This window comes from Plectropomus leopardus, chromosome 5, assembly GCF_008729295.1.
Source record: "Plectropomus leopardus isolate mb chromosome 5, YSFRI_Pleo_2.0, whole genome shotgun sequence".
In the NCBI taxonomy this organism is placed as follows: domain Eukaryota; kingdom Metazoa; phylum Chordata; class Actinopteri; order Perciformes; family Serranidae; genus Plectropomus; species Plectropomus leopardus.
In genome coordinates, this window is record NC_056467.1 from 20,190,233 (window position 1) to 20,213,976 (window position 23,744).

At 39.2% G+C, this 23,744-nt stretch overlaps 2 protein-coding genes across 2 annotated transcripts in view; one reads left to right on the top strand and one right to left on the bottom strand.

Moving 5' to 3' along the window:
- Nucleotides 1-15,044, top strand: part of LOC121943435 — a 39,513-nt gene extending 24,469 nt beyond the window's left edge. The window contains 19 exon segments of the mRNA XM_042486958.1: nucleotides 1,807-1,921; nucleotides 4,682-4,756; nucleotides 4,852-4,992; nucleotides 5,603-5,709; nucleotides 6,296-6,441; nucleotides 6,763-6,922; nucleotides 7,845-7,907; nucleotides 8,497-8,632; nucleotides 8,720-8,745; nucleotides 9,505-9,625; nucleotides 10,133-10,257; nucleotides 10,696-10,806; nucleotides 10,969-11,131; nucleotides 11,248-11,372; nucleotides 12,024-12,144; nucleotides 14,022-14,140; nucleotides 14,303-14,362; nucleotides 14,364-14,466; nucleotides 14,583-15,044. Of these exon segments, the coding sequence (XP_042342892.1) occupies nucleotides 1,807-1,921; nucleotides 4,682-4,756; nucleotides 4,852-4,992; nucleotides 5,603-5,709; nucleotides 6,296-6,441; nucleotides 6,763-6,922; nucleotides 7,845-7,907; nucleotides 8,497-8,632; nucleotides 8,720-8,745; nucleotides 9,505-9,625; nucleotides 10,133-10,257; nucleotides 10,696-10,806; nucleotides 10,969-11,131; nucleotides 11,248-11,372; nucleotides 12,024-12,144; nucleotides 14,022-14,140; nucleotides 14,303-14,362; nucleotides 14,364-14,466; nucleotides 14,583-14,709 (2,144 nt within the window). The 3' untranslated portion in view covers nucleotides 14,710-15,044.
- Nucleotides 15,045-16,523: 1,479 nt separating this feature from the next.
- LOC121943038 (caspase a-like) lies at nucleotides 16,524-23,311 on the bottom strand. The gene is made up of 8 exons (XM_042486405.1): nucleotides 23,204-23,311; nucleotides 19,983-20,264; nucleotides 19,778-19,866; nucleotides 18,989-19,165; nucleotides 18,656-18,896; nucleotides 18,356-18,526; nucleotides 18,108-18,217; nucleotides 16,524-17,277 (listed from the first exon to the last, which is right to left on the bottom strand). The coding sequence occupies exons 1-8, from the start codon at nucleotides 23,208-23,210 to the stop codon at nucleotides 17,170-17,172; spliced, it is 1,185 nt and encodes a 394-aa protein (XP_042342339.1). The 5' UTR covers nucleotides 23,211-23,311; the 3' UTR covers nucleotides 16,524-17,169.
- Between the last annotated feature and the right edge of the window lie 433 nt (nucleotides 23,312-23,744).

The window sequence follows — 23,744 nt, forward strand, 5'->3', positions numbered from 1 at the left end:
GTATTCTTCTTCCTGATGTTGCTATCACTAAGGATTGCTACATCTGTCACTACAGCCTTCTTCTGCTGTTTATTGAGGTTGGTGAGCTATCACCAGTTTGTCAGTCTGGATCTTGAAGTCACACAGGATGTTAGCTCTGTCATTCTCCTGCACCTTTGGAGGTGTCTTCCATTTCGAGCTTAGGACTTCCAGCCCATACTCAGCACAGATGTTCCTGTACATGATGCCAGCCACTTGGTGCTCTTTGTAAGCTGTGCGTGCCTGCATCTTACACTATGCTGTTATGTGTTGGACTGTCTCAGGGGCATCTCTGCACAGCCTGCACCGGGGGTCCTGCCTGGTGTGATAAACTCCAGCCATTTGTACTGAGTGCCTGTTCTTGTGCTGCCATGATCAGTGCCTCTGTGCTGTCCTTCAGACCAGCCGTATCCAGCCATTGGTTGGATTTGTCGATATCAGCCACTACTTTTTCTTGTCCTTTGAACCTTGCTTCTCCTCGTTATTATCATCAATGTCGTCGGGCTGTTTCTGCTTGAGACTCTTCACTGTGCCAGTCATTGAGTCAATGCATGGGGCTATCTTCCTGATGTGTGTGCATGTCATGCTAGCTTCTAAAGGAAGGCTTAATAATTATCTAAAATTAGGCTGAATAATGCCATTTAAAAAACATTACAGCCATTTCACAGGGGTCACTTGACCTCTGACCTCAAGATATCTGAATGAAAATGGGTTCTGTGGGCACCCATCAGTCTCCCCTTCACAGACATGCCCAAGACTTGCTTTCTCCTGTCAATAGGACTACAAAACTGTTTTGAAATACAAAATAATACAATTGAAAAGGTGATTAAAATGTAATAAATTTTAGTTAACTATTAAAATTCTGCAGTTAACAATTAAACACAATAAAAAAATGTTTGACAGCTGTAGTGGATGATGAGGACAAATATGGAATATAAAAAAATATTGAAATCTCTAAATAAGACCAAACTTTTTTTTAGAAATTCCTTAGTTGACCTCTAGATCAGCTGATGGATCTAACTGCCCTGCCCGGTCAAAAAGCAGGATGGGGAGGACCCCAAGAGAGGCTGTGAGCTACCTTTAATCAACCTGAGAAAACTTTATGAACTGTGCTTTTGGGGTTGATTCTCTTAGACAATAGGAAAACCTATGAAGTGTTAGACCTAGGTTACGATCTCGGATAAAGTTATAGGTTATATCTAATCAGGTTTATTATTGAATCTTTTCCTTTAATGTTTTATAGGATACATTACCTCTCTGCTACTGAACAATGCTCAAAATTGTCTTTTAATCTTAACATTCATCTGTTTGGTCATCTTGCATTATTTTAGTACATCTGATCAAGTTCAAAAGTCATATTTGATTTAGTTCCTCACTGATTTCAAGCCCTCATTTTGTCATGTTATTGTGGGTGCATTCATGAGTTCGGTTGTTCAATTAGTCACTTTAGTCACCTTGTGTCTTTCACTTTTTCATCATTTATTTCTAGTTATTCCTAATCTTATTTATCTGTAGTCTTTTAGGAGTAGATAAGTAGTTTCATAAATCTTACTCTACTTGTTCTAATTTAAGAATTCATTAATTGCTCGGACAGCACAAGGGTAAAAGGGGGTGACATGCAGCAAAGGGCCGAGGCTGGAATCGATATTGTGGCCACTGCAGCAAGGACACAGGCTCTTTACATGGGGCGCCTGCTCTATCCACTGAGCCACCAGGCGCCCCAAACTAATTCAGTGTTTGTGTTTCACTTCTCTTGCAACAATTCATGACTCTGAACTTTCTTTTTAGTTGAATCGAAATGTGGGACACCATTCTTCAAACCAAAGCGTTGTTTTGATCGGATCGTGGGTGGCTGTGTGGCTAAACCTCACTCGTGGCCCTGGCAAATCAGTCTCCAGATCACGTGAGTAGTACAAAGGACTTGCGACATTTGTAAAATATGATAAAAGTATAACTGGTATCCCCACTTTGTACCTCTAAAACTGTGCAGTGGACTCACTGTGGTAACGAAGACTACAATATTCTAACCCTATTTCTATTAGGCAGGCTGATAACCATGTCCAACATCCTACATCCCCTTCAGCTGGCAGTGTAGGGTAGATAGAGGGCTCTGCCTGTGCTAATAGGATTAGGGCTACAGTATTGTAATTTTAGTTATATATCACACAGGCTTCACCCTCTACTGACCTGTTTTGACACAGCGGGTGGAGTCCCAATAATGAATGCCCTGTTGAGACATAACATTGACCTAGCCACACTGATCCTGACCAGCTAAAGTTTTGTTGCTATAGCCTGCCTACATCTTTAAAACCTGGGCTGCCGCAGCAGAGAAACAGGGGACTCCAGTCTGCCCCAGTGGTGAGCAACTGCATTGGGTGGAGCTGTGGCCTAACCTTGCAGGAGTCAGAAGAAGCATAGACACCTTGCACACCAGATGCCATACAGCTGACTTAAACCCACCTCATTTCACCAGTCCTGTGTTGTTCCAGCAAAACAGATCCTGAAATGGAGCCCAACTATTACAAGCAATATAATGTGGTGTAAACCTGAAATCTGAAAGTGTAGGACATAGACCACGCTGTAACCGCACATGCACACTGAACAAGGCAATAGACACTGCCACACCATGTGTGGAATGTGCACGTACCACAGTGGGAGGGTCCCTGCCTCTGGACCGGGAAATGCATGCACAAGGCAATCTCGCAAGGCATGTCTTGGATGCACCATCACCAAAGCACACAAACAGCTGATCAGTGTGTTTGATGGGGGCCATGCATTCAACATAATATGACTGAACAGAGCAGATGCAACTTTGTCCCCTTTCCCTCTCATGGGGTTGAGGACAAAATGCATCCAACTGTATTACTCTTGACTTGAATGAACTCCTTATGTTCCCTGGATCAAAGAAGAAATGTGATCTGAGAGAACCCCTGCTGTGGTCACCACAAAGTAGCAAGAAAATGAGGTGCATGGATAGGGTGGTTAATTCACACACTCTCTTAGCTGAGGTCAACAAAAGCAGTAAAGCTGTCTTAAATGACATCGCCTTCAGAGATAAGCACTCCAGAGGAGGGACTACTTCACCAAGACCTCAAGCACCAATTGCAGGTCCCTTTGCTGAAAAGAGTGGGGATTGTCGTATGTTGCCAGAGAGAAGCATAGTGGGCATTTGGAGTTGTGTTGACTGTTGAACAGATCCACTTCCGCTTTCGTGAACCAAGTCCAGATTTGTCTCACCACCTCAGCGTGATCACTTGACATGAGTTTGGCACACTTTACCAGTCCTTGACCGTGAAGAGCTCTCAGAGACAGCAGGTGCTTTGAGGACCATAACCACAGGACGTCCACCATCCTTATCAGGGTAGCGGACTGAATTCCGTTCTGTCTGTTGATGTAAGCTCCTGGAGTGGGGTTTCTGGTCCTCACCAGCTTGTGCTTTCCCTGTGTCATGGGCCTGAAATGTTGGAGGACCTGAAACACTGCCTGTAGCTCGAGGACGTAGATCTATTGGAACTCCAACAGAAGCCACACACCACCTAACTCTCTGCCCAGACGATTTCCCCCCATCCTGTCAGGGAGGCATCCGTGAACAACGTGACATAGGAGGTTCACGCAGTGTTCACTGCAACAGATGTTGTTCTTGTTCTTGTGGTTCTTGGCATCCAAGCATGGGTAGGCAAACCACCTCTACAGGTGTTGCATGTGCAGTACCTCAGACAGTATCACCAGGTGGGCAGCTGCCATGAACCCAAGTGCCTTCATAATCAACACTGTCACTGTTGCACCATGCCACAGAGCTGTCCACCTGTGTTCTGAAAAAGTGACCCACAGGCTGTTTACGACGAGTGTGACCCCCAGATACTCAGCGCACTGGTGTAGTTAGTGAGCTGCTTATCTTCCAGTTTATTGTGAACCCTAACTTGGTCTCGTGTAAGATCAACTCGGCTGTGTGGAACAAAGCCTGGTCCTTGCACTTGGCAGTGATTATGAGGTTTTTTTGTTAAAAGAAGACCCAAATGCTATGGTCGTGCAACGGCTGAAGCGCCACACCCACACATTTGCTGAAGGTGCCGGGTGCCAGGAAATAGCAGAATGGCAGTGTGTAGTACTTATAGGCTATCTCCTGCAAAACAAAAGTCAGGAATTCCAAGTGTTTTAGAGCCATCTTGACAAATGAGAATGAACATGAAAATGTGAATTGCTTCTTCTAGAGCCAGTGTTTGGCTGGTCTTTTCTGGGCTACTGTAGAACAACATGATGAACTCTGTGGAAGACCTGCTTTGTATTACGATATAAAGAGCCCAGTCAAGGTAATTCAAAAACTAATTATTTTTAGTTGATAACAAACTAATGAAAAGATTGTTATGAATGTTATATTCCATTTCTGCCTATAGATGCTCATAAAATCTACACACTGGACCTTACCAACAGATGCTTGCTGATATGTAACAGTATCTTAATTGTTTTCTGATTTTATTAATTTATTCTAATTTTAATGTCTGTATAAGTCCAGGTTTTTGAATTCCTCTTAAAACAAGCTGTTGCATCTCAAGGGGATCTATATCTGTAACATACTGAAATAATATCTGATATTTAGGCTATATAAAAATTTATATATTTTCTGTGAGACTTAAATACATTTCTGTGTATCTCTTTCTACCAGTGGGGGAATTCATCACTGTGGAGGAAGTCTGATTGACCCTCAGTGGATCATCACTGCTGCACACTGCCTGCACATGTCAGAGACAATTTAAAAAAAAAAATGTAAAGACTAAGTCCTGTTAGCCACTGTACAGCTATTGTGTACATTTATGAACATGTTGTGTACTGTAGGTCCGATGACCCTGCATACTACAAGGTAGTCCTGGGTGCTCACAAAGTACGAGAAAATGAGACATCACAACAGCAGAGGGATGTGGAGAAACTGATAAGGGGACCCAATGAAGGTGACATTGCTCTCCTCAAACTGCAAAGGTAAAAAATGAAACTGACAGACTGATTATCCTGCTATCCCTTCTAATAATACTTGTTCAAATACTAATAATCATAATAACATTGATACAACTTTCTTTTCCTAACTTACTATTGCTACACAGTGTTTACTAGTAACTTAGTTGACTCAAGAACTATGCTGTATTTGCAGTTATGTTTTACCTCTACTTTACTAAATCTCAGAGGTGAATTCTGTACTCTTTACTGAGCTACATTTTTTGACAACCTGATTTACTTTGTACTTCGCAGATTCAGATTAATAGTATAATATGTAATAAACAAATAATGTTTTATTATGCTACCCAGAAGTATTTAATGTATCCAGAAGTATGTAACATAATAACAATGAGCTTCACCTTTATCAGCTGCACCATTAACATAGTATACACATTACTGCATCAATTTTATAATCCATTAATATAATATACACTAACCTGAAATAGGCCTGCTGCAGCATGTTTATACTTTTGGATCTTTATTTTAGCCACAGCTTCAATGCAAGCCATTTACTTGTAACTGAGTGTTTTTGTACTATGGTAAAGCTATTTTTATGTACAAGATCTGAGTATTTCTTGTTGTTGTTTGTTTTTAGCCCTGCACAAATAAATGACAAAGTCCTGCAAGTTTGTCTGCCAGAGAAGGACTATATTGTTCCTAACAGAGCTGAGTGTTATATTACTGGATGGGGTCGAACCGAAGGTACAGTATGACGTGTGTATTTGTGCTCTTGTACTGCTATCCTTGTGAGGACCAATTTTAAGTTTAGAGTGTAGTCTGGCAGGCTTTACATCTTTTCAGATGTTGTCAGAAACATATTTTAGTGTTCTGTTAAGCTGTGAAATGGGACAGTTGGTCCTGGCTGGGGCTTGGTGATTCGATCATCTCTGTCCAACATGGTGGCCTGATCACAAATGTTGTCATTTTACAGCTAAACAGCACTTTTAAAACATCTTTCTAAAACATTTTAAATGGGAAATAAACAATACAGTGACAGAATATTGATTCATATTTGATTAGTGCTTCATAGCCTACAGACTCCTTGGTTCTGATTGTTTTTTACGTACTGTAAAGCCCTCTGAGGAAAATTGTGATTTGTGATATTGGGCTTCATAAATACAAGTGATTTGACTTGACTACAAATGTTTTAAGACAAAGCTCCAACTGTGACAGAGACAACAACAATTGTCCATCGGTAAAGCGAAATTATTAGAAATGATCTCCTATTTAAGCAAAATGTAGCATTTTGTGATTAGAGACTGGATTACTGTGTTTATGTGTGTTGCAGGTACGGGAGGTAATGGCATCCTGAAGGAAACTGGAGTCCCTGTGATTGAGAACAAGGTCTGCAGTCTTCCATCGCTTATGAACCGCAAAATCAAAGACCATAAGATGTGTGCTGGATTCTTCGAGGGAGGAAATGACAGCTGCGAGGTATGGAAAAACTTTTTAAAAAAAACTGGTAAACCAACCAAATATTATTACAACTGCACATTTCATTTTTTAATTGGACTTGTTTATAAACTGTTCAGTAAGTGGCTCCTTGTCCCAGTGGGCTCATAAAGCTCATGAGTTCATGATTTAAATGTTCTAAAAATCTGACATACATCTGTTAGTGAATACACATTTTTCCTATCTGTGTCACTTAGGTTCAATGACCTAAAACTTTTCTTCCTCCCTGCCTTGCTGGTGTTCTTTTCCACTCTGGTTTTGGACTGAAAACTTTAAAAAAATTAAAAAAAATTCTCCCTGCAGGGTGACAGCGGTGGTCCTCTTGTGTGTGTTGGCCAGAGCAAGTTCATCCTGCAGGGTGTGGTATCAGGGGGTGTGGGATGCGGCATTCCAACAAGACCGGGTATCTATACTCGAATCTCCAAGTTTGTTGACTGGATCAACAATGCCATCAAAGAGAATTAAAAATTCTGGACCCAAACATTTACAGTACATACAAACATTATCTGCCAATCAGCCTGGACTAATGTTCTGCATTCGAAAAAAAAAAAAATAACAAAGTGAACTGATAACTACTATCAGCAAATAGTACTTGAAATATCCAAAGGGACATTCCTCATTATACAGGGAAATCAATCAAAGAACCTTCTTATGGAGCTGATATACAAAAACTCTCATAATGAGCCAAGAATTTGACTGAAAAAGTTCAAAAGTCTTTTTTAGAAAGACAATGGCACAGTTTTCCTTGATTGAGCAGTAGTTACAAGGCCGAAGCACACACTGAAGAGTCTACATTTAGATTGTTTTGAAAACATGTTTATTTGAAGTTGAGGACATCGGTCCCTTTTAGCTAAAGATTAACTTTGTGCTGTACATTGATCAGATTTGATCTAGATTACATTGACTAGTAGCAATGAGAATAAAGTCTGTCTTACATTATAACATTGTAACAAATACATACACACATTACCTTTATAGAACATGTAACTGTTTATAATGCTAAAGGTCTTTACGTCACCCAGGACACTGCACAAGCAATGTGTTACGTATGTGGCACATAACATGGAACATGGAAACATGGAATAAATAAAGAAATCTTGATAAGAAACAAAAACGAAGTCATCTTGACTTATTTATCACATTTCACACAATAAAATGCAACACTGTGTTTTTATGACATACCATTTTTTTAAAGTACTCATTCTGTGCTTGAGGTCACATGATCAAAAGTGTTCCAAAACCTGTTGTTTGTTTGCTATACTTGTCGAGGTAATGTTTGACTGATGATAGATTAAGCTGTCCTATTAGTTTTCCCGAGAGGCGAAATGGAGCCCAGTGACTAACCAGGAGGTACCTTAGTGACTTTGTTGACTGTGATCTGCTAGTACAGGGCTTCACCATGGACCTGTACAAACTAGCTTTCATCCTGGGAGCCCTGGTCTGCATTGGTAAGACATGCTGGCACCTTTGAATGATAATAATGACTAATTCACAGCTATAAGTGGCATATAATATGAATATAATTAAGACAGACAAAAGTAACCCTTATTTAATTTTAAATTGCTAAATGTCCTGCCAATGACTTCTGTTCTCTATTATGTATAGACTCTCTCTCCAGTTTGAGAACTACAGTTGCACATGTAACCTTCTGTGACTTTAATAATATATTTTTAAAAAGATAAAAGTATTATGTTATTAATTTGTAATTGTGTAATATTCTATTTTTGTTTATAAGCATTTATTAAACCATGTACCTGATAATTTCTCCTTTATTGGTTGATACTCTGCCAAAGTAATTACTCAAAATTGAAAATGATGCTGAGGGGGATGATTTAGATTTTGTAATGCATCCTTTATTTAACATATCAGTCTTTTAAAGAAGAGTATATCAAAAACATGATATGCAACATTGTTCTATTTGAAAATATTTACTGCCTCATACATAAAACCTGAAATCAGATTTAAGTAGGATGACAATAATGATAAGAAATGTACTGTATATTTGACAATGAATTAATTTTTTTGTCATTTTTTTAGTCAGTGGTACTGAGGTGGATGGCTACACCAAAATTGAAGTGCCACAGATCCTTGTGTTTAGGAGTAAGGGGTACTCAGTAAACTCTGTGGCTGAGTGTGCCACCAAATGTGACACTGAAACATCCTTCAAATGCAGGTAAGTTCACAGTTTTAAAAAAAAACCTAGCTTTTACCATAATATCCCAATTTATCTTTGAACTTGACACCTGCTGTGTTTTCACAGGTATTTCATTTATAATGAAAAGGACAGTGAGTGTTGGATATCACCTGCAAACTCTATAAACACACGACTATATGAAAAAGAAGGCAAGTCCTTTTTATTTTTGAGGCATATTAGAAGCTCAAAGTATTTTTTATAGAATGTTACTAGATGTCATTTATTTTTCCCCTTTAAAATTTGGAGAAAGGTCTGCAAAAATTAAAACACTGTTCTTCAGTTTAGATTCTTCATGATATTTTACCTCCATTTTATTTTGGTTAATATTTAGTCCGTGTTGCATAGTAAGTGATGTTTGGACTGTTTCTGCAGGGCAAGGTTTTCTGGAGAAAGTTCAAGCAGCGGGCAAATCCAAAAGTGATAAAGACTATAGGTGCTGAGCCAAGCAAATATAGATATGAAAGAATTGATAAAGTCTGCACAGTAGCAAATGCTCCCATGAAAATGTATTCCAATACCTCCACACGTGACGTTTCGGCCCTGAGCCCTTCCTCAGACATGACAAAGTACAGACACACCACATAAATGACCGCATGAATGGGTCACTTGACAGGTGATGTGATACCAAGACATCTACGTGTCTACGATACAACATAATTGTCATGACACGTGACAAGGTGTCATGTCAAAATTTGGAACAAATACAAAAATTTTGTGTTAAAAATGTTCCTTCACTGAATATATACACACACGCATAAAAAATCCACTGTACAAAGTGTCCTCCAAAGTTACCACAGTAGATCAGTACAGCAGAGATATCGTGTAATGTGTCTGTGCTTGTTCCTCTACAGGAGAGTGTATACACGACAACGGCGAGAACTACAGAGGAACCATCTCTGTTACAGAAAACGGTTTCACCTGCCAACACTGGGACTCCCAGATACCACACAATCATAAATTCAACTCCAGCACGTAAGACTATAAAAAAACACATTGATCTATTAATGAGACACAAACAGGATTTTAAAATATTTAATTAATGAACTCAGTAGGATGTATTAACTAAGAAACCCTACCCAAACTGTATCAATGATTACACCACCTATGCAAGTTTTTTGTTAGAGTACAGTTTTTCAACTTTTAATACCATTCTTCCACCCAGGTTGTTGAACAAAGTTTTTCATATGCAATGCGTCAGTCTGCTGTGATGGTTAAAGTCCCTGAAGGGACCACAGTAGTGGGTTTAATCTCAAACAAAACCTGACCTACACAATATGTCATGATTCCTGCATTTCCTCCTCCTCCCCCCACCGCCAAGCTCCTGCCGGCCTCCTGCAACCTCTTCCGGTACCGCATCGTCCCTGGTCTCACATCTCCCTGGACTTTGTCACGGGTCTGCCACTGTCAGAGGGCAACACTACCATCCTGACAGTGGTGGACCGATTCAGCAAGATGGCACACTTTGTGTCCTTGCCCAAGCTCCCCTCCGCCAATGAGACCGCGGAACTGCTGTTGGTTCCTGGTCCCGTTCTGCACTCTTGCGGGCCGCCGCTCACTACACCTCCGCAGCCAACCGTCGCCGCTCCCAGGCTCCTCCTTACCGGGTAGGACAGAAGGTTTGGCTCTCCACTAGGGATCTTCCCCTGAGGGTGGAGTCCCGGAAGCTGGCGAAAAAGGGATAAAAGTGATACGTACTGCATCCACAATGTGAGGGTGTGATCACAAACCCTAAATGGAAATCTAAACGGGTAGGCTACAAATGAAGACCCTTTAACTTTTAAAGGACCCCTCTCACCTTTCAAACAACCTCTTTAATTTCCTTCCCTCTCACAAAAGACTAAGAAGCATCAAGACCAGAACATCCAAACAGTTCATATCCTGAAATACTGAATCTCTCATCTTGAAAATAAAACTTGAATCAGTCATGTTGATATGGCAATTAAGTATTGAATCTTGAAATTAAAACTTATTTTTCAAAAGCAAAAACCTTGTTTTTTTCCTATTTCTTCAGCCATTTAATTTTTACTTTCTCTAGTCATCAGATAAGCATCTTGTGGAGAACTTCTGCAGAAACCCAGATGGAGAGCAGCGACCATGGTGCTACACCACTAACCCATCCACACGTTGGGACTTCTGCTCCATACGCCGCTGCAGTAAGTCCTCCTATTTCAGTATGTTTCCTTGGCTTCTGCCCTATTTCACTATTGTAACTATTATTTTCACAGTTGTATTTTCTCATTTGACATGATTTAAAGGCCGCTATTTATCTTTTCTTTGAGTTCCTCAACCAATTCATCTCATCTTCTTTTGCTCAGTATCCAAGCCTTCCACCATTGTTCCAGAGCTGACCTGTTTCACTGGAAAAGGTGAAGTATACCGAGGCTCAATTGCTGTGACCACATCTGGTAAAAGGTGCCAAAGGTGGTCGTCTCAGAGGCCACACCAACACAGCCGCACGCCAGAAAACTACCCCTGCAAGTAAGAGCTATTGCAACTGAAAAATGTTGTTTTTCATGAAAGAGGGACCTATGGCATGTTGCCTTTATTGCTGGGTCTACCTGTGTTCATCATTGTTACTGTCTGTTGTTTGTCAGAGGCCTGGAAAACAACTACTGTCGTAACCCAGACAATGAGGAGAGACCTTGGTGTTACACCACTGACCCTCAAAGTCGCTGGGAGTACTGCGATGTGCCGAGCTGTCAGGATGAAGCTGGAGGAGGTAAAACAGTGATCAGTGATGGATTCTTACCCATTTACAGAAAAATATCAATGACAGATTGAAAGACCACACTCTCAAATAAAGAATGGTGCAGTGGCAGGGCAGCGTGACTCCATGAGGTGACACTTCATTGTGACAAGTGTTATAAAAAGAAAGTCCCCTACATTTGCTGCAAAAATGAAAAAGGTTGGTTGGATTTTTTAAAAAGGGGGGAGAATTAGCCAAACAGCAGGGGGGTTCTATGGTATATGATAGCCTGTACTGTATCAGAAAAGGTAGTCGAAACTTTGGAGTTTGACCCACATGTATTGATATTGCTGGTTTTTAGGGTTCAATCACCTTTGTCAGATCAGATCCTGCAAGCTGCAAGTATTTTTGAGAGTCCAGTGATTTCAACAGAAGTGTGTTTGACAAAGAGTTGACCAGAGATCCAGATGCTTTTTTCTGGCCCAGGTTGGGTACAATTTGCCTGAGCAACATCTCATTTGAGTGTGTGTGTGTGTGTGTGTGTGTGTGTGTGTGTGCGCGCGCGCGCACGGATATGCATATTCGGAAGTGTAAAATGCACTGTTAAAGGTATCCTCAAAGTGTCCACAGTAGATTAGTACAGCAGATATATTGTGTGATGTGTCTGTGCTTGTTCCTCTACAGATGAGTGTATACACTGCAATGGTGAGAACTACAGAGGAACCATCTCTGTTACAGAAAATGGCTTCACCTGCCAACGCTGGGACTCCCAGGAACCACACAATCATAAATTCAACTCCAGCACGTAAGACTACAAAACAACACATTGATCTATTAATGAGCCACAAACAAGATTTATATACATTTAATAAATGTATGCTGGAAATATGAATTAACATAGAAACCCTACCCAAACCGTATCAATGATTATACCATCTATGAAAGCTTTCTTTTATTAATTACAGTTCAGCTTTTAATAGCATTCCTCCACCCAGATTGCAGAACAACGTTTTTCATATGCGATGTGTCCTTGACTTCTTGTTTTGGAAGAAGCAGGTGGTCAAACGAAATAACAAATTCCTGAAATCCTTCACTATCAGCACTGGGCTCCACAGGAGTGTGTAATGTCCTCAATCCTATACTTATTGTACAAAAACAACTTTATTTCCCACTATCAGTCTGCTATGATGGTTAAAGTCCCTGAAGGGACCACAGTAGTGGGTTTAATCTCAAACAAAAAATTAACAGCTGATAGGATTGAGGTTTTATCCCTGGTAGACTGGTGCAATGTTTAGTTAGAAGCTGGAATTAATTGCTTCCAAATCCAAAGACTCATTAGTGTACTTTGCAGCTGCTGATTTGATCACCTACTCTTTGCCAAAAAACAACCAAAGTCAACAAGTGGGCAGCTACAAATTTCTGGAAGTGACATCTCGTCCACCTTAAAATGGGGGGGACAGCAACACTACTGCTCTAAACAAAGCACACCAGAGACTTTGGTTTTTAAGACAATTTCAAAATGTGGTATGTCTGGGGTGTTTGGTGCAGTCTTATACAGCAGCAGTGGACGGTGTCCTGACCTACAAAATAACTGTGAGATTTGGCAACATGTCATGTGAGGAAGAGATGACTAGACTCATGCTTTATTTCTAGGGCACAAAAAAAACAGGCTAACACCCACTAACATCTGGCTTGTTAATGTAAAGGGAAAGTATACAATCAATATTCATACCCAGGTCAAATGACTCTGCAGCAGCCATAGCTATGTATTGCCTTCATCTCCAATAGGTATTGATGGAAAGAGAACACCTCCAGGGTGAGCTGGCGGCTGAACCCGGAGATAGTGAGGCCAGGCTGGGGGGTCCCCAGGGCAGGCAGGGGTCCAGTAACAGAGCTGTGGGTAAACAACAGTGAACGTTAATTTCGGCTCCTTTTCAGGAGTGATGCTATGATGCACCACCACTAATTTCCGTCCGTCATCCCCCGAGCAGCACTAAAACACCTATCCAATTCAGTCTGCACAGAGTTTGAAACAGAGACTGAATAACTAAGGTGTATTTGAGTAATAACATCCTTCAAGTTTTTTACAGATCTCTGTCCATGCTGATGTCTATTGTTTACATGTTCTTCCACCAGTGTTTGGATTAATGGACACACTAAACCACCCACACTTACACACACAAAGAAAGTCATTCTCATCTGCCACAGAGCCATGTACACAGCTCAGCTCTACTGGCAATAGGAAAGCAGCCTATAGCCTAAGTTTAGCAGCTTACCTGTGTTTGAACAACCCGCGTGCACACCCTAATTTTGGTGAAAAAGGGATAAAAGTGATACGTACTGCATCCACAATGTGAGGGTGTGATCACAAACCCTAAGAGGAAATCTAAACGGCTAGGCTACAAATGAAGACCCTTTAACTTTTAAAGGACCCCTCTCACCTTTCAAACAACCTCTTTAATTTCCTTCCCTCTCACAAAAGACTAAGAAGCATCAAGACCAGAACATCCAAACAGCACATATCCTGAAATACTGAATCTCTCATCTTGAAAATAAAACTTGAATCAGTCATGTTGATATGGCAATTAAGTATTGAATCTTGAAATTAAAACTTGTTTTTCAAAAGCAAAAACCTTGTTTTTTTTCCTATTTCTTCAGCCATTTAATTTTTACTTTCTCTAGTCATCCAGATAAGCATCTTGTGGAGAACTTCTGCAGAAACCCAGATGGAGAGCCGCGACCATGGTGCTACACCACTAACCCATCCAAACGTTGGGACTTCTGCTCCATACGCCGCTGCAGTAAGTCCTCCTATTTCAGTATGTTTCCTTGGCTTCTGCCCTATTTCACTATTGTAACTATTATTTTCACAGTTGTATTTTCTCATTTGACATGATTTAAAGGCCGCTATTTATCTTTTCTTTGAGTTCCTCAACCAATTCATCTCATCTTCTTTTGCTCAGTATCCAAGCCTTCCACCATTGTTCCAGAGCTGACCTGTTTCACTGGAAAAGGTGAAGTATAACCGAGGCTCAATTGCTGTGACCACATCTGGTATAAGGTGCCAAAGGTGGTCGTCTCAGAGGCCACACCAACACAGCCGCACGCCAGAAAACTACCCCTGCAAGTAAGAGCTATTGCATCTGAAAAATGTTGTTTTTCATGAAAGAGGGACCTATGGCATGTTGCCTTTATCGCTGGGTCTACCTGTGTTCATCATTGTTACTGTCTGTTGTTTGTCAGAGGCCTGGAAAACAACTACTGTCGTAACCCAGACAATGAGGAGAGACCCTGGTGTTACACCACTGACCCTCAAAGTCGCTGGGAGTACTGCGATGTGCCGAGCTGTCAGGATGAAGCCAGACCATAGCTAATTAGTGATGATCATTTCTTACCCATTTATGGAAGTTTTAAAGGGGTATTTCGCTGATCTCCCATTTTGTATTATCAAAACAATGTTGGTATTATGTGTAGATGAATTGTGGTAAACTTTTCTCCATATAACCACAGTTAAACCCTGCTGGATGACTTATTTCTTATTACTTACTTATTTCATTCAGTTGTTCTGCCAACAACTCGGACACAAATGGTCTAGCATCAGATAAAGAGATATACCTGCCCCTTTCTTTCTCTCTCTAAATCTTGGACTGAAATTTAATCAAATGTTAAAACTTGGCAGCACTGATTAAACATTGTTCAAGATTATGTTCCTGCACTGCCTATTTCTTTCCTACGATGTTTCCAGAAACATACTATAACACACAGCTTCCTTTACAATGAAAACTAAGGCCAGAAATCAGAGACCAAAACTCAGCAGCTATGATCAAATACAAACCAAGATTCTGTGAGTGAGTTGTATGATTCTTGCCCCTCACGATCTGGCCGGACACCATTGTTCCACAATGATCTTTCCACATGACCAGTGTTTATTGGTCTTGTACTATGTGCTGCATTCTTGTATGGTGCATTGCATTCTGTTAGTTGTATGTTTTCTCCCTACTGAGCGAGCGTCTAGTTTCTCTGTTTTCTCTGGTCATCAGTTTCAAAGGTATTTGCACCTTTCTACTACTGAGACAGCTCACTTTTATGTGAGGACCCTCTCCTATACCTCTAATACTTCTTTTCAGAGAGCAGCTTATACAAACAGCCTCATATTTGACCCCAGGCCTCCTCGGGTCCTGAGCAACACACCTGAGTCCCAAACAGCTGAGGATTTTTTATGTCGCTACAAATGAATAATATTGAATTATTTTGTTATACTAACTTATTGTACACTGAAAAGAACTGTTGATGTTGGCATATAAGTCGCCTACCTAGACATTACTGTCACAGTTATAAAGTACAGCATAAATTTAATTTGCATTGGTATTTTGACTACAGTAGCGTTATTAGTGGCAACTTTAAGCTTGTTACTTTGTCCACAGACACTTGTTACATTTATTGTGTTTATTTCTAATTGATTTCACTTTTAAGGGACACTTTTCCACCAGCTTTGTATCATTACATTTGGGGTGGTATGTGTAGATGAACTGTGGTAAACTTCCCTCTATCTTTCCAGCGCCTACATCTCCCTGCTCATTTCTGTAGGGCTGGTTCCATGGCTGTCTCAGGTTTCTCTATTTCCTGAGCAAAAGCGAATACCACAGCCTTTTCTCTGTTTTCTCTAGTCACCTAGCACCAGTTAGCTGGTCACCTAGCACCAGTTAGCTGGTCACCTAGCACCAGTTAACAGTGAAAGCTAATGGCAACAAAATACTTCTGAGGTTGAGCTTTGTGTTGTTAATTGGTTAAAATATTTTGGCTACATGTACATGTAATTATAAGCTAAGGAATTGAGTCAAGTTTATTTAGATAGTCTGGTGTCAAACATTGTGTTAAACAGCACATCAGTCAAACAACAGCAAGCATTGCCACATAGCCTAACTATTCATTAAACAAAACCATGTCGGAAAAATCAGGAGTGCTAAATGTGTCTTTCAAAAATAAAGACATAATATTGTTTTTTTGAAGGCTTTATTTGTGTGCTAATACAAAAGTTTTACAAAAGTAATTGCCTGTTCAATGTCAATATGTCACATTAAGAATCAAACTAAGCTTCTAGTCAGCTGAATTATGCACTTTTCTTAGTTATGTGAATCAATTACAATAAGATATGAGAGAGTCCTGTGATCAACCAGTTTAATATGCTGCTTCACTTGTCACTGGAATGGATTTCAGTGCATTGTAGTCCCTGTTTAATAAATGCCACCACTGATTTAAATGGTAGGATATCGGGAAAATAATTTGTCATTTTCAACAATTCATGGCTGTATTTTCTGGTATCAAATAACCTTTAAGAAGTATAAAATATTTAACAAACATTGCACATTTTACAAGTGTGAGTAAAAATGATTTCATAAAATTGCAGGCAGGTGTGTTCTAACATTTGGTGGATAAACTAGAATTTTGGTGAAGGGAATCATTCAATATCCTGTTGACTACTTGCATGACATCCAAGAGTAAGCAACCTGTTGCTTGCAAGTTGATGAAAATGTCTATGTTCCATTTATGCGAAGACATACACACTGCTGGATATATAAAAATATAAATACAATGATTTAAGTATGTGTAAAAGGGACATAAAATATCTTTGCAGTCATATTGTTTCTCTTAAGTCATTTAATGTCTCTTTGCAGTTGTTTTGAGTCCCTTTACATCCCTTTCATTTTCCCTTCTGGTGCCCAGTAGACCATTTTATTAATACATCCATAAGTTTTAATTTATTCACCAAGACATTGCAAGCACAATTTTAAATGTGGCTACAAGTGTGGGTTTTCCGTGAATCCTGAGTTTAGATGCCCGGGAAGAAGTAGAAGCGCTTTGTTAGTGTGTGCCATCTGTCTTTGGTCGGCATCTGTCTTTTGGTTTGAACGGAAAACCCTTCAAAGCGTTGCATGACCTGTGAGGATGAAACAAACTGTGTGAAAATAAAGAAGGCCAGAATTCAAACCCAGTTCAGACCAAAGATTTGCTGAGACGAGTTAAAACTTGAAATTAATTGGTCCAAAACGTTCTCAAAACCTGCCAGTTTAGGCCAACTTGACTACACAAGATGGTGTATTGTCTCCATAAAGATGAGGGTATGTGCGTCTAGTCTTTCAGGCTTATTTTGTAGCTGAATTGAATTTGTGTGTCATCATTTGTTTGTTAAAATATAAATGAGGATATTGATAGTGACCTTCTACAGTTGAATCACTTGTTTTGGAACTAGAAAAACAAAAAAACCCGTGCTTAGATGTACCATAATCAAAGTAGACTTACCTCGCCACAATGATTTTAAAAGGGGACTGTTCATTATTTATAAGAAGGGGTGGTGCAAAATGTAAAATATTTTTTAAGCACTGGCGAAGGACTTATGTTTTTTATTGTGACTATAGGGAGGGCCATACCTACTTGACAGATGCTTGGTATTACTCAAGTGGTCTCCATGCCTCCTTCAAACACAATATGAATAAGTGAAGTCCTTCATTTCGTTTCAAGCATATATGAGAGTAGGGTGGATGTTCCAGATATTCCTGAGTGTTAAACAATGTATTGGGTGGACACCAACAGCTGGTTTGAGTTAAGCTGAGACGTGCTTACACCACTGCAACTTTTCTCTGCATCGCTCTAAAACAGTTTTGTCTCTCTCTGCCAGTTTTTGGTCTTAACTGGGATTCAAAAAACAACATTATTATCATCATCACCGCTCACTTTGAGTTCTTGATGCCTCACAAACTTTCCACTTACTCTTCTGAAAAGTTCCTCAATGTCGTCCTTATATGCATAAGTGTTCAAAACCTCAACAATATACTGGATGAGGAAAGATCCACGATCTCTTTGTCTATATGAGACAGTATCTGTAGGAAAAACACACAGATACAGAAATATATTATTTATTACATAAACATTTTTATACTGTTTTCCATGCAGATTTTTAATGTTAATTATCATTGTGTTAAGACCTATGAGATCTGATAATATTTGAGTTAACTGACCAGGTGTGCAGGATAGAAGAGAAATGAAGTCTTTTTCCTTGTGTACACATCTCCAAGTATCAGCCTCAATGTTGTCCTCACCAGCAGACAGGGACGGATCAGGCTGTGATGCATCATCACAGAACACATCTGAGTTTGCACCATCTCTAACTAACGCTGACCCTTCCTCCTCTGAAACACATGTCATACTTTAAATACAGTTTCTGAGACCTCCCATTAAAAAACAAACAAGACTTAGACAGACTCCTTAATTAATTTACATTGATGTTTGTTGTAGCAGTGAGAATAGATTGGGGTCACCTCCTCTGCATGCCTGGATGATGATGATCTTGGGTTTGTCTAGCAGCGCCGGACATTTCTCTGAGCCCAAGTGTTTGTAAATGTTGTTGATGGGGAACTCATCTCGTTTTTCATCACCCTTTTTCCAGTTGACACCAAGGACAGTTCCCAATTTCCCGTGAGACATGATAACCACAAACACACTGTCTGTTTCTTTGAGTTTCGGATGTTTAGAGAAACCAATTATGGCATCGTTAATTTCCTGCGAGAACACAAACAGTCAGACATCGCTTACTGTGCCACTAAGTCACCAACACAAAAAAAATATGTTTTCAAAATGTTTTTATACTGTACCTTTCCTGTGAGGTTTGTGTATTTCACCACCTCATATCCCAGAGTTGTGAGCTGTTTCTGCATGTTGTCTTCGTCTTTCTCGGCTCCATGTCTGTTCAATTTCTCATCGCTAAACTTTATATTAGTGATTAGCAGGGCTACACGGCTCCGAATGGAATTTTTGCCCGCAGAGTAAACCTGAAAAACAAATTTAAAGGAAACATTTATCACAAAAATGCACTATATTGTCTAAAAATATGTACATAGTAGGCTTTAATGTTTTTCTTCTCGTTAAACAGCACCTTCCTATCAAGGTGAGGTAAACTAATGGAGCTAGAACAGTGACAATAAGTTTTGGCATTGAAAAGAATTTGCAGTGAGAAAGGAAACATTGGCTTTAAAATAAAGCTCCTTTAATAGATAAGACACTAGCATTAAAATGTTGTTATTTATTTATTGTAATTTATGCATTTATTTATTGCATTGTTACATTTTTAAATGACATCCCTATGATTATTTCTTTAGTGGTATCTTATGTGGGTTTATTTGTTTGTTTGTTTGTTTGTTTTTACATTTTTGAGTTTTAACTTTCTGTCATTGTTGAGTTTAAGGGGAGAGGGCAAGGGAGGTGTGATTTACACTGAATCTGTACACTAAGTGGAGAGCATTTCTCACTGAGCCACAGTGCAAAAATATTAAAACAAAATAATTTCTAATGTTTTATTTCTCAGCTTTGAAGTGACTCTTTTTTCCAAATCTTTAATTTAAGAGCATGAGAGACACTTAATTTGGCATTTATGAGTGACTAACATTTTTGTCATTCACTTTTTCCATCCAGAACGTCTCGGTGGTACGCATGAGCGTGGTTGACCATTCCTGTTCAGCCTGTGACTCTGCAGCTGTGAAAAACAAAAAAAATTTGGTTCAGTTTGACATACTTTTTTTCTAGTTCATAACAGTGTGACAAAATATGACATTGGTCTGATTCAAAGTAGAATAAAATATGTCAGCTCACCCAGCTGAGCAGGTTGACCAGAGGACAGGCCCAGTTCAGAGTAAAGTGTGGAGTCTCTGCTTTGAATGTGAGCGATCATCTTCCTGCTGGCTTCGTCCCCTTTCTTTTTCACTGTGTCAATGAGACTGCGGGCCTTGTCTGTTGTGCTGCTGTGCTCCTCAATTATCGCGTCTTTTTGGCCATCATTCAGGATGCCATCATCTAAAAGGTCGTCCAAAAGCTGCTTAATCAGTGCTTTGGACACTTTTTCCACAAACTTTTTCCTCACCTTGCCAAGCTCATCTAGAAGAAGGAATATAAAACAGAAGAAATCACACAACTCAAACAGAGTAACAAAGATAGAAGGGATAGTCATATCAACCTGCTTTGTATTATCACATTGTTGGTAACGTGTAAATGAGCTACAGTAAACTTCGTTCCAACCCACCAGTGCCTCAGTCCCCGCCTTCCCTGCCCACACTGGTGAAACTTGTTTTGCTGGTTCTTGGGTTGTTGTTGGAACTACAGGCTCTAATTCCACATTTTCATTTTGGTATAGAAGCGGGTCAAGAGACAGATCTCTCTCTCTCTCTCTCTCTCAAACTTGGGCAAAATTTGATCACACAGTAAAACTAGGCACTGCTGATCAAATATAAATCAAGATTTAAGTACTGTGCTTTCTATTTTTTGCCTAAAAGTCATTGAATGCCATGTTTAACCGTAATAGCGAGAATTTGTGAACAAGAAGAAGGCACTACTGCTTCCTGCACAGTGAAAAAGGAGGCCAAAAACTGAGATCAATCATTTTTTAACTTACAATTTACCTGTGATACGATATTGTTTGCTACCAGCGGGCCACCATTGTGTCACACAGGACAAAGTTCACATTATATCACTGACCAGCAGGACTGTTTATTAGTCTAGTATAGCGCAATGCATTCTGGTAGCTGTATGTTTTCTGCCTCTTAGGCAAAGGCAAATGTCACCACCCATCTCAATTTTCTCTGGTCATGTAGCACTAATTTCAGTAACATATTTGCACCTTTCTGCTGCATAGGTAGCCTTGTTTTATGTGAGGACCCTCTTTATATCAGTAAAATACTTCTTGAAAGACGACATTAGGAATACATGTTGTTTAGTGTACCCTTATGCAGGGCTGAAGAAGGAGAAAATCAAATGTGACAATGTATTTTGATCAAATACCTAGATATCGATATTCAGATATTGACTATTGCTGCTTTCAAAATAGCAACACAGTGAGATTTTGGTTAAATAATCACCAGTAATGTGGTACAATGACTAAGTGGGTAAAGAAAACTATATAAAAGCAACAACAGTCTGGTGAGTTCAGAAAATTACTTCACTTAACTTTACTGCAGCTTTTAAAACCAGAAAAACGCAAAGACAATATCTAGTCTCATACTGCGATATCAATAAAATGGGCCTTATGCAAGTAACTATATACAAACTTTTTTTTCTTACTTTTGCTTGTATCCAGGATTTGTTCTTATTTTGTCAGTACCCACTGATTTTTGGGACTCACCAATGTTTTTTTATTTTTGTTTTTGTCCTAGGTAAGAGAAAATTTTACGAGTGGTCAAGAGCACTCATACCAAGATAAGAGAAAAACATCTTGTTTACAGTCCACAAATTGCTGTCACACACAAAGAAAAATAAGTTTTATCTGTGAAGAATGTTTTTTTAAAAAATGCATGAATATCATTTAATCAAATTTAGATGGGGTTTTAGAGGAATTATAATGACCGGATTATTAAATCTCAGGGGTAAAGCGTTACTACTATAGTCACTATACTCTGCTGATCCCAATGACTGTAATTTCAGATGATGTGTGTCCCTCTGCTGACCAGTGCTGGAATGTACATTTCTCAAGTACATTTTCTCAAGTACAGTACATAGAAACAAATCTGAGGTTACTTTTACTTTACTTGATTATCTTAAGCTAAAGCCACTTTCCACTTCTACTCCACTACACTTCAAAGAGAAATATTGTACTTTTTACTGAACTACTATTATAAGATAAGGTAAAGTCTTCCATTTGTATATTTCGGTGGTGGTGTAAGGTACATGTACATCATTTTCGTCTATTCTTTTCATGCCACTTTATACTTAAACATTTCAGAGGGAAACATACTTTTTACTTGACTATATTTATCTTAAAACTTTAGTTACTAATTAAAGATTTTGGCATCAAGAAACAGGAGTTTATAAAAAATGATGTTTTGTGATAAATTAAACCATCCAACAGTGTGGTACACCTGAAACAATCCGTTGATTAATCATTTGATAAAGATTTTCTATTGTATTTTGAATAATTTGGACTTTTTTTTCAAATAGGCTTTATGTATATATTTATGTATTTGGGAACTTTTAATACTTAAAATATGCTACATGTTCCTGATAAAACTTGCTTATACTTAAATAATATTTTCAATGCAGGGCATTTACTTGTAGCCGGGTTTTCACAGTTTGGTATTTGAACACACACCACAGCAGTGGTGGAGGAAGTATTCAGATTATCTAAATCACCTACTTCCTTATTCACTGCTGTGGTGTGTGCCCTTTCTCCTCTTCAATGAGGAAGCATGCAGCAGCTACACCCATTAAAATTATCTCACTTTATCAGCTGAAAACTTACATAAGTAGCATATTTGTAACAATTTCACATCACATCATGAATTATTACCATCAGTGATGTCTGTTTTTAACTTTTCAGTTAGAAGGCACCTCAGTAAGAAAAGCAAAAAAACTTCAATCTGATCAGCAGACTTTGGACCTCGCGTTAATAGTTTGCCAAAAACAAATGAACAAACATCAATGGGTCTATAAAGTGGCCTACAACATCAAAGCTGCCATGACATTGAAGGTATAGGGGGGTGGCTCGTGGATCTATATTACGAGAACATTATCATCACATTGTTTTGTCTTCTTTTTGTTTTATAAATGAAATAACCTGAACAACCGTACCGGCAGCAAAGTGAAAGTAAAACGTGGCATACAATACATAATGCGGAATTACCAACTTTACTTTTTTTTGACTTAGTAAAATGAAAATAGTGCGTAAATACATATTTCTGACCACCAACTTCCTCACCGCCCTCACAACACAGATCACTTACAGTTGATACTAATGAGCTACTTCTTATCTGTTCGCGTGCATATTGCGGCCAACAGACATCAAAGTAGAGGTTACTCCAAAGCGCGTGTATGCTGTGAATTCTTACCTGCCATTTCTCAAATCTGTTAGAAATAGGGTCTGTGAAATACCAAGAAACCTCGTCAGCCCCTGTAACAGCATGTGTGCAGAGACGCCTACAGACCGAGGTGATACACAGGGAGGGCGGATCAACAGAGAGCCTATCCTTTACAGCTGTGCATAAAAACCTGGCGAGCTGTAATGTGTGTAGGAAGAGTGTTAACCACTGTGACAACATCACAAATTTGTTTAAACCACCAATCACCTTTTTTTTTTTTTTTTACTGTTTTTTGCCTAGTACCCCACTTTATAATATTAGTACTACAGATCACAGCATTTGGCTGCAGACTGTGAAAATGGTGTTTTGATAGTTGCATTGACTCTGTACCACTTTTACTGCAGTTTGAAAGACCTGTAAAACAAAGTAGGAAGAGGAGAGATTAAGAGAGAGAGAGCAACTGGCCATCTGATAATGTTATTGGAGTTCAAGGTCAAATGTCACAAAGTCTCCAAAAAAAGAAAGAAAAGAAATTAAGATAGTTTTTAAACTAAGTCTGCTATTTAATATT